This window comes from Megalobrama amblycephala, linkage group LG7 (genome assembly GCF_018812025.1).
Source record: "Megalobrama amblycephala isolate DHTTF-2021 linkage group LG7, ASM1881202v1, whole genome shotgun sequence".
NCBI lineage: Eukaryota > Metazoa > Chordata > Actinopteri > Cypriniformes > Xenocyprididae > Megalobrama > Megalobrama amblycephala.
Genome location: NC_063050.1, coordinates 9658361 through 9669582, shown reverse-complemented (window position 1 = coordinate 9669582; position 11222 = coordinate 9658361). Strand labels below are relative to the sequence as shown.

The 11222-nt window shown below is 36.6% G+C and overlaps 1 protein-coding gene across 2 annotated transcripts; it reads left to right on the top strand.

The window, feature by feature from the left end:
* The first annotated feature begins 474 nt into the window (after window positions 1-474).
* Window positions 475-10934, top strand: LOC125271219 (B-cell receptor CD22-like). Of its 2 annotated transcripts, XM_048195239.1 has the most exons (10): window positions 475-564; window positions 834-900; window positions 1122-1478; window positions 1575-1823; window positions 1920-2174; window positions 7953-8195; window positions 8278-8374; window positions 8522-8567; window positions 9976-10226; window positions 10481-10934. In XM_048195239.1, exons 2-10 carry the CDS (start codon window positions 846-848, stop codon window positions 10536-10538), a joined length of 1611 nt encoding a protein of 536 aa, XP_048051196.1. In that variant the 5' UTR covers window positions 475-564; window positions 834-845; the 3' UTR covers window positions 10539-10934. The 2 variants fall into 2 exon arrangements, with proteins under 2 accessions (XP_048051196.1, XP_048051197.1); XM_048195240.1 differs by lacking the exon at window positions 1920-2174 and having other exon boundaries at window positions 478-564.
* Window positions 10935-11222: the final 288 nt, after the last annotated feature.

The following is an 11222-nucleotide window of genomic DNA, read 5'->3' as shown; positions in this document are numbered from 1 at the left end:
CACAGTGTCAGAAAACAGCTCCCTCTTCAGGGCAGTGAAGGTAAAGTCTGGCCATCCTCAAGGTTACGCCATCCAATCACCCAACCATCCTCCTATTCATCCATCCATCCACATATATGGGAATATATACTTCATCCATTATATAAGGGAAGGTATTTGCATGTTCCTGCCTCAAAGAGGTGTAAAATATTACTGAACAGGCATGTAAACATACAGTTTGATCTTATTGTGCAAACACTGTCTATAAATATGAAGAACTACTTATTATTTATACCTTTTCAAACATATAAACATCCTCAAACAGGAAGTTTCCCTTCACACTGAAAGATTAATTTGATTTTTATCAAATTAAAGAGAGTTTTATCTTCTATTCTTTGCAAGTGGTTTCATGTACAGTAGGTTGTTCCTGTAGTCTAATTTGGGTTGGGTTGTGTTGGCATGGGGCAAGTCACTAAAATAGACTAAAAAAGGGAAGGAACAAACTTAATCAGCAGAAGAAAGTTTTCAGCTCACATTTGCAGTTCACTCTCCTGGAGTCTGTTTGCTGTCTGAAACTACAACACGGTAAGAGTTACACTTGTTCAGTGATGAATATTGAATAAATAATGAATCTCCATTCACAGAAGAAACATGAAGTGAGAAACATTTTCTTTCATAATAACCTCTGAACATCCAGAGCTCACGTGTGCCTAATGTCGTCTTTAAGTGACAAACTACTAACAGTAATAATGTTAAAATAGTATTATCATTTTTTACAGTGTTTATAACATAGACTGCAACTGTAATAGTTTTTATGAAACTAAAGATGACGTGTTTTTGTGTAAATGATTTAGTTTTCAGCAGTGATGTCACAGAGACCGGCTCCTTCTCTTCTTCTGCTGTTTCTGCTCATGATTCCAGGTGAGTCTCTCCTGAAAATGCAATGGGACTTATAATATCTCAACATTAGAAAGGTTTTGACTAATCAGTTAGCCCAGATGACAGAAATAAAGTCAGTCTGATTAGTAATAAGTGAAGCTGGTAATGCTGTTTGAGAGTTGTCTTCTAAGGATAAGGCTGTGGCTGGAAGCCATGAGGAGTCAGTAATGAAGCAGTCATTTTAATGTGAACTATCCCTATAGTGTGTGTTTCAGGTGTTTCTAGTGCTGATTGGGGTGTGAGTTACAGTACTTCACACATCTGTGCACTAAAGGACTCATCAGTGATAATGAGCTGCACTTATACATACCCTACTGGACATCAGATCATGAACGTGTTCTGGACCAAAACAAAAGATAAAGAGGAAACAGAAGAGTTTCCAGATCTGTCTGAGGACCCTGAATACAGTCAGAGGCTTCAGTATCTGGGAGATGAACAGTGTGCCATGAGACTGAGTCATGTGACACTGAAGGATTCACACGAGTACTATTTCAGATTCATCACTGATAAACCAGATGGAAAATGGATTAGTAAAAAAGGAGTGACTCTTACTGTCACAGGTGACTTTCATGAGGTTTCTCTCTTCTTCTGTGCATTATGTTGAATAATAATCAGTGTATGACAGCAGCACTAGATATAATGTGTGTGTTGTTCAGATCTTCAGGTGGAGTCTCCTGAGAGAGTGACAGAGGGAGATTCAGTCCGTCTGACATGTAAAAGCAGCTGCACTCTGACTGACAGAGCAACATTCATCTGGTACAGAAACTCAGAGCCATTAACTGAGAGAAGAGACAGAAACAATGAACTCCTGCTGCAGTCAGTCAGAAGAGAGGATGCAGGCAGATATAGCTGTGCTGTACACGGACACAATCACATCTCTCCTGCTGTTCAGCTCAATGTCATGTGTGAGTACAGATTCATTTATTTTCAAAAACTTGTTGAATTCATATTTGGAATTTCATTATTATTTTTTTTTTTTTCTTATTTTTTTTGTCTTTTAGACCCTCCAAAGAGAGCCTCAGTGTCCATCAGTCCATCTGGTGAAATAGTGTCAGGAGATTCAGTGACTCTGATCTGCAGCAGTGATTCAAACCCTCCTGCAAAAATCAGTTGGTTTAAAGGAGGAACGTTTGTAGGATCTGGAAGAATCTACAGCATCTCAAAGATCAGCTCTGATGACAGTGGAGCATACAAGTGCAGATCCATCAATAGACATGGAGAGAAATACTCTGCTGCTGTGACTTTAAATGTCATGTGTGAGTTTATTATAAAACATAAGATGTTATTTCTGTTTTGATCATTTAATTTCATATTAGTAATTTTAAAAAATGCAGTGCTTATATTCTTATTTGTAGCATTTATTTATTTATATAACATTAATGTTACACTTCAAATTTTTTGTTTTATTTTATTTTTAACAATCAATGGTCATCATTTACACCTGTATGTGAGTTTTACAAATATTTAAGCAATGAAAATAATTTAAAAGAGCTTGTGACTAAACCTCATATCTCTACTGGATCCTCAAACTGTCAGTCAAATCTTATAACTCTGTTATAGTGCTGCACGGCCTGACAAAACGTTGCAAAACATCTTTTAAAAGGAAACGGTGGTGTGTTGAACACCCTGTGCTGATGACGCAAGAGTTTCAACTATGGCAGCTGAGAAAGACATTCTTTCTGTTGTTTTTGAAGAATTTTCGGAGCCTGATGAAATCAGTATAAATATGTGTTTAATACTGCAAAAAACGTTCAGTATTACAGTCACTGCCCAGAATAAAAGAGAACATTAATTAAGAAAGCACTTAATTACAGTTGTGTATGAAATTTGGTGTATATAAATAAACTTGCCTTGCAATGAAGCTAAAAATATAAACAGCTACATCATCATGTTGATATGCTTTCTTGATATTTTTCTATAAAACTCTTATGACAAACATGTCTTCTAATTTCTTCAATTGTTGCGTATACCGTGCTGCAGCAGACACATTTGTAAATGAATTTACTTGGACCCATTATGCGAGCTGTCTCTTTAATACCGCGTGCTTTATATACATGTTGCTGCTGATCAGGCTGACATTTTTGACACACCCACCAAACAAGAAAAGACGTATCTCAAACAAAGAATATACACTAATAAGAAGCGACACTCAATAGAACGTCCCATTGCAACACTGGCGCCCAGCAGCGGCCCTGTGTTTCCGCCATTTTCTGGTGAAAGCGACTCGTCAGTCCACTAGTTTCTATGGCAATATCAGCTGCTTCGTTAAAAAAAAAAAAAACTATATTAAAGCTGAAATCCAACCTGAATGATGACAACACAGAATAAAATACTATGTGATCTATACTAACTAAAATACTAACTAGTGATCATTATGATTGTAGCGTGATCCATTAAAACGTACAATATATATATTTCAATTCAGACCTAGATACTACTATTACTATTACTCCACTCTGAAATGTATTGTTCGCTGCAAATATGATCTTAAAGGGATAGTTCACCCAAAAATGAAAATTTGATGTTTATCTGCTTACCCCCAGGGCATCCAAGATGTAGGTGATTTTTTTTCTTCAGTCGAACGCAAATTATGGTTTTTAACCGCTGCCGTCTTGTCAGTCAAATAATAGCAGTGGATGGGAACTTCGTCTATAAGAGTAAATAAAACTTGCTTAGACAAATCCAAATTAAACCCTGCGGCTCGTGACGACACATTGATGTCCTAAGACACGAAACGATCGGTTTGTGTGAGAAACCGAACAGTATTTATATCATTTTTTACCTCTAATACACCACTATGTCCAACTTCGTTCAGCATCCTGTTAGTGAGGTCAAAAAACCAGCTCTGCTGACGGAAGTGATGTCTCGCCCATATACTTCAATGAGCGCGATCAGACCTCACTAACCGGAAGCTGAACGAAGTTGGACATAGTGGTGTATTAGAGGTAAAAAATTACATAAATACTGTTCGGTTTCTCGCACAAACCGATCGTTTCGTGTCTTAGGACATCAATGTGTCGTCACGAGCCGCAGGGTTTAATTGGGATTTGTCTATGGAAGTTTTTTCGACTCTTATTGTTCAAGTTCCCAATCACTGCTATTATTTGACTGACAGACGGCAGCGGTTGCAGTTAAAAATCATAATTTGCGTTCGACTGAAGAAAAAAAGTCACCTACATCTTGGATGCCCTGGGGGTAAGCAGATAAACATCAAATTTTCATTTTTGGGTGAACTATCCCTTTAAATGTATTAATTTACTATTAATAAATGTGTAAAGTTGCATAAAATGGAAATACTCAATAAAGTAGCCTAACTACGTTACCTCAGATGGTTGAATGGTTGGATTCCACAACTGGTAAAATAAAACATATATAAGACAATACAACATTTACTCAGAGGTGGACATTCCAGGGGTCAGAAAGTAAAAGTCCTGCCATATTTTTATCTCATCCACTGAAGCATTAATGAGATAATTAAGTGATAAATTGAGTGATGATTGAGCATTATTGAAGACACCTGATGATAACAAGCAGAATCACCAAAGGAGAAAATCACAATTTTTAAGTTACCATCATCGAGGTCAGGGTTTGTTTTAGTTGAGCTCTTGATCCTTGACTGTTTAATATTAGATTTTGTTTGGGCAGTTTTAACTGCATTAAAACCAACCAGACAAGCAAAGTTAAAAGATGATCAGGTGTTGTTGGTTATGTTTTCTCAAAATCATTATTTGATCTGAATCACTGAACTCATTTAGAGCTCAATCTCTGAGTAAGATTTACATTATTGATTACAGCAGCACTGTGATTCTGCAGAAGATCAGCTTATACAATATAGAATTTAAAAAAAAAAATCCTTTAGGCACACACAGACATCAAGTATCAGCCTGTGAATCTCAACAACGGTGACAAGCAACATATTCTGATCAACAGATCAACTCTGAACATTAGAAAACGAGCTACTAAAAAGTCACAGAAAAACAGCAAAATTTTAATAGTGAGAATAAATGAAATTACTAAGACAATTTAGCTCATAATTTATTCATACAGCAATGCATGATGGGAGCCATGGATGAATTTTGATTGGTGGCTCCCAGAATGCACTGCAACATGCTTTATGATGGCCACCACTGTTGAGATTCACAGGATGATTCTTGATGTATGTGTGTTTAAATGAGCTCTGCTTTTTTTTTTTTTTTTAATCAGAACTCTAAAAAAAAATTGTATTGTAAAAGCTGATCTTGTGCTGCAGAATCACAGTGCTGCTGTAATCAATAATGTAAATCTAACTCAGAGATTGAGCTCTAAATGAGTTCAGTGATTCAGATCAAACAATGTTTATGTAAAAACATAACCAACACCACCTGACCATCTTTTAACTTTGCTTGTCTGTTTGGTTTTAATGCAGTTAAAACTGCCCAAACAAAATCTAATATTAAACAGTCAAGGATCAAGAGCTCAACTAAAACAAACCCTGACCTCGATGATGGTAACTTAAAAATTGTGATTTTCTCCTTTGGTGATTCTGCTTGTTATCATCAGGTGTCTTCAATAATGCTCAATCATCACTCAATTTATCACTTAATTATCTCATTAATGCTTCAGTGGGTGGAATAAAAATATTTTTACTTTCTGACCCCTGGAATGTCCACCTCTGCATTTACTGTAGGAGCCATACAATTTACTGGTGACTTAATTTAAAAAACTGTTCTATTGCGCTTCTGATTTGGCAGTGAAATTCACCGATTTTGGGTGCGTAAAATGTGAAGGATTCAATGGTCCAGTTAGTATTTTCACCCCATAATGGTGGCCGCGCTACCGGAGCGCCATCTAGTGGCTGTTGCCAAAAAATATCAAAGTGTCGCCTCTTGGGTTCAATACTCTTTGTCTCAAACCCCGTTGCACACCGTTTCCAGGAAACATGTCGTTCAACCTAGAAACCGTAGTGAAAAGTTGCGCACCAGTTTGAGCTTGAATGTGCCCCTTATATTAAGTATACGTTAGCGATGTTTTTTTACTTATCAAATCTGCCCAGCCAGCAGAGCCATGTGGGGCCCAAATGGGTTTGACCTGGGCTATCTAACTGGGACCCAGCCAGTTTTGCACCCAGTTTCCATGTAGGCCCCACATGGATTTGCCCAGATGAAATGAACACTGCTTAGTGTGCACACTACAGGCTGTTTAATGTAACACTTAATCAGTGTTGGAGGTAATGAGATAATTAAGTGATTGAATAATGATTTTGTATTAGTGAAGAACACCTGCTGTTAACAAGCATAATCACTGAAGGAAAGAGAAACACAAGAACTACTTCCAGCCACAGCCTTGGATGAAATCAACTGAAGATAAAATACATTACATCTCTCAAGATCTGATTAAACAACTCCACAAACAACATTAGCTTCACTTATTACTAACCAGACTGACTTTATTTCTGTCACACATCTACAGAAGTTCGTATTAAGAATTAAGAAGAGGCTTAGATGTTGATTACTTATTTGAAAGTAATAGTTTGATTTGATGTTACCATTGTGGCGATTAGTGTGTGCTTTAGTCAGGCTCTTGACTTTTTAACATTAGTTTTTCTTTTGACAGCTGTGTCTGTTTGTTATGGAGAGAACAGCAAGAGAAAATATAATCAGATGCTGTAAGCTGATTGATGATAAGAATATAATCATCATATATTGGCTTAACTCATTGATATTATGTGGGAGGTTTATACGGGTAATATGTTATTAATTCTGTTTTATTGTTATGATTTTACAGCAAGCGAATAATAGAATTTAATCAGAACATCAAACGATTTATAACACACCATTTACATATTTTGGGCTCCTGTGAGTTTTACCTGCACACAGACATCAAGAATCAGCATATGAATCTCAACAATGGTGACATGCTTCAATGGTGCAATGCATTCTGGGTGCCTCATACAAAACTCATCCATGGCTCCCAGAATGCATTGCAGCATGAAGCATGTCACCGTTGTTGAGAATCATACGCTGATTCTTGATGTCTGTGTAAGTGAATCTTGCAGGAGGTTTGAAGTGTTTAGTGAACAATGTGTTTTTCAAATTTTCTGATTAAAACAATTTTATTGTTGTAATTCAAGGAAAGATCCAGCACAAATTTAATCACGTTTTGCTCATATAAAGTTCAGTCATTAGATCAATGAATTAAGCCTCTAAATGATGACTATATTTTTATCATTTAACAGCCGACCACATTGTCTCTTGTTTTTCTTGCCATAACAAACAGCCAGAGAAAACATTTATAGTTAAGAGTCAAACTGCCTAACTGAAGTAAGCGCTGACCTCGATCACGGTGACATCAAACCAAACTTATTTTCAACAAATCATCAACATCTAAACCTCTGGTAATTCTCAATAACAACTTTTGTAGATGAATGTCAGAAATAAAGTCAGTCTGGTTAGTAATAAGTGAAGCTGGTAAAGCTGTTTGTGGAGATGTTTAATCAGATCTTCAGAGATTGAATGTCTTTTATCTTCAGTTGATTTCATCGAAGGCTGTGGCTGAAGTCGTAGTTCTTGTTGTTTCTCTGTCCTTCAGTGATTCTGCTCGTTATCACCTAATTATCTCATTAACTCCAGCATGTTTCTGTGTTTCATTTAACAGCCTGTAGTGTGCACACTGAGCAGTGTTCAGTTCATCTGGGATAAACCATGTGGGGCCTCCATGGAAACTGGGTGCAAAACTGGCTGGGTCCCAGTTAGATAGCCCAGGTCAAACCCATTTGGGCCCCACATGGCTCTGCTGGCTGGGTGTGGTGTGGCAATAAATAAGGTTGGGAAACACTGCATTAAGAAGTAGTTGGGGCCGTGCAGAAACTTGCAAATGATGCTTTTATAGTTGTGCCGTCACCGTTTAGTGACTTTATTGTATGTTCTGGGAAAACTGAAGTTGTAAGTGTCGGTCACAGAGCCTTTGATTTGTTGTTTTGAATCTGGCAATTATTCATTTACAAATTAAGCACTGTGTAAGAGGTCCTAAATTAATAATCTGATAATTGTTATCAGACCCTCCCAGGAACGTCTCAGTCTCCATCATTCAGTCTGGTCAGATTTGGGCAGGAGATTCAGTGACTCTGATCTGCAGCAGTGATTCAAACCCTCCTGCTCTGAACTTCAGCTGGTTTAAGGAGAATGAAAGCTCAGCTGTTGGATCTGGACAGAGTTTCAGTGCACTACAGAGTGGACGCTTCTACTGTCAGGCTCACAATCAACATGGATCTCAGAGATCAGACGCTGTAACTGTCACAGGTGAAGATCTTATTTTATTAAGAGTTTAAAACAGTTGTGTGGCTTTAAGAGTTTGTCTTAATTCAAATTCTTCATTTTTCAGTGCATCATGGTCTTGGTTGGCATGTCTGGTTGGGGATCACAGTGGCATGTTTAGGATTCTTCATCATCATCATCATCATCATCATTCTGTTTATAATGTAAGTTTGATTAAAATCATTCTCAATTGCAGTGAGTATAGGAAAGATATTCACTTTCAGACTAGTGCAGGTGGAAATGTCATGTCATGTGATAAATAATTTAATTCTTTGAAATGCAGCTTACAATTTTATTGTCGATTATTACAGGAGAAAACGAAAAGGTGCTGAAGTTGAAGACCTCACAGTGAAACCGGTAAATCATCCAGACTCAACATGTGAATAATCTCATTAGACGGGGCCATTCATACAAAACGTGAGAGACAAGTCAGTAGAACGAAAGGAGAAAAAAAAAAGTCTCGAGATGTGTTTTTAAAACTTTACCATCTTTATTGAGCACAGAGTTTATTTAACGCAGTGTCAGATGAGCGCAACGGTCAAACATGTCCGTCTAGCGCACTTACATATGCACTCTTAGCCCGGATTTTATATTTACTTAAAAAATATAATTACAATATACTTAAAATATTTAAGTTTGGTTGCATTACTTATAAAATATAAGTATATTCTACTAATTTGTGGGTGTATTTGAATGTGTTAATAAATGTAAGTTAAATGCATTTAAATTATGAAGTTTTTCTCCTGGCCACGCCTCCTTCACACTGGTTTGCGGCAGGTAATGACGCCATTTTGTCGTGGTGTGTATGAATTCAAGGAGCTGTTGATGAGCAGTTGGAACATTTGTTTTGGCTGTTCTACAGACATTTTTTCCTAACATTTACCTTATAGTTTTTCACCAAAGGAGAAAATCACAATTTTTAAGTTACCATCATCGAGGGTCAGTGTTTGTTTTAGTTGAGCTCTTGACCCTTGACTTTTTAATATTAGATTTTGTTTGGGCAGTTTTAACTGTATTAAAACCAACCAGACAAGCAAAGTTAAAAGATGATCAGGTGATGTTGGTTATGTTTTCACATAATCATTATTTCATCTGAATCACTAAACTCATTTAGAGCCCAATCTCTGAGTTAGATTTACATTATTGATTACAGCAGCACTGTGATTCTACAGCGGAGGATCAACTTCTACAATACAATTTTTTTTTTTAAAGTTGTCCTTATCACAAAAATATATATATATATATTTTAGGCACACACAGACATCAAGAATCAGCCTGTGAATCTCAACGACGGTGACAAGCAGCATGTTCTGATAAACAGATCAACTCTGAACATTAGAAAACAAGCTACTAAAAAGTCACAGAAAAACAGCAAAATTTTAATAGTGAGAATAAAGAAAATTACTAAGACAATTCAGCTCATAATTTATTCATGCAGCAATGCATGATGGGAGGCATGGATGAATTTTGATTGGTGGCAAGTTAACTTGCTTAGTACATTGAACTTAAATATACTAGTTGTAATAACTACAAAGTAATTAATATTACAAAACATTTTAAGTTAAATGAACTCGAATTATTAAGTTCACATTACTTAATCATTACTTAATTTTTTTAGGGCAACCAGTTTCCTCAATTTTTTTAAGTAAATTCAACTTATCCGGGCTAACAGTGTGGGAAAGTAGCACACTGAAATGGAAAATGTTCTGTGTGAACAGTCCCTAAATGTGAATAATAAATAATAATGAATTTTCTTCCATTACAGGACAATCTGTACTCTAACGTAACAGGGAGAGACGTTCATGTTTCTGAATCAGCTGATTGTGATGATGCTCAGTACGCCACTGTTACTTCCAGCAAACCCAGAAGAGACAGAAACGCTCCTGATCGCAGAGATACTGAGGAGATCCAGTACGCAACTGTACAACATCCCAAAAACAAACAGACCAAGAGATCAGAGGAGAACGAAAGCCAGTACGGCAATATCAGGATTCACCAGCCTGAATCTGCTGTGAGGTGAGAAGAACCAGCTTAAAGAGACACTTCACCCAAAATAAAACATTTGTCATCTACTCATCCACATGTTACTTTTATGATTGTGATGAAAGGAGAATTTATAGTTCTTTAAATCTGGACACATTTCCTAATAACTTTGTGTGTCACTGAGGTTTTAAAAGCATGTGATATACAAGGTGTCTGTATTTGACTTCATCGTGTAATCTGACACATGACATGATTGTTTCTATTTATTTTTATTTTATGTTCTTTAGGCGATCAAATGTTGAAACTGTGGACGACGCTTCTGTGATCTACAGCCATGTCAAATGAGTAACAGAGACCATCATGAAGACAAAGGCCTAAACAAATTATAATTAAAGTTTTGAAAGTAGGGCTGTCAATTCAGCATGCACAGTTATTTATTATTCAATAAATCAGGTAAATATATGGCAGGAACACAGTGTCTGTAATCTTTTTTCATATTACAAGAGCAGAATACAAATGAAAGAGCAAAGAACCCATGACATGGTGTTTGGTGAGACTAAAAAACTTGATTTGAACTTTTGACTTCAGATGTTTTCTGTGAGCAAATAAAAAGCCCATATCCGTTTGACCAAATTCGAGCTTGTGTGTCGTCATGTCTAAGTCGTTGTAGACCTATAAAATAATGTGTGATGGCTCTGTATATGTGCAACAGTGGATAAAATAAATTTGATGTACACCTCACTCTGTTAAAATCTCATGATTATTTGTAGTGCAGCTTCTGTGTACGTGTGTTCAGATGAGGTCAATCATGATGGTTTAATCAGTTTGACTAAACCAACATTTTACGAAGCCCCTGAAGTCACATGATGATGGACATTATTCTCTCAAATCTTTTGCATTCCCCATGCAGGAAAATTTTGCAAATGCAAAAGCATTAACAACATTAGTGAGAATGAATTTTGATCAGTGACGTATTGACACTGTCTGTGTGTCGTACACGTGTTCTTCATTATGGGCTGGCGCTTATGT

Excerpts from the sequence above, each read along its gene's own strand:
- LOC125271219 (XM_048195239.1), top strand. The coding sequence starts at position 846 with ATGTCACAGAGACCGGCTCCTTCTCTTCTTCTGCTGTTTCTGCTCATG. Across the intron at positions 1,824-1,919 it reads TGTTCAGCTCAATGTCATGT|ACCCTCCAAAGAGAGCCTCA; the intron begins GTGAGTACAGAT and ends TTTGTCTTTTAG. Across the intron at positions 10,227-10,480 it reads CAGCCTGAATCTGCTGTGAG|GCGATCAAATGTTGAAACTG; the intron begins GTGAGAAGAACC and ends TATGTTCTTTAG.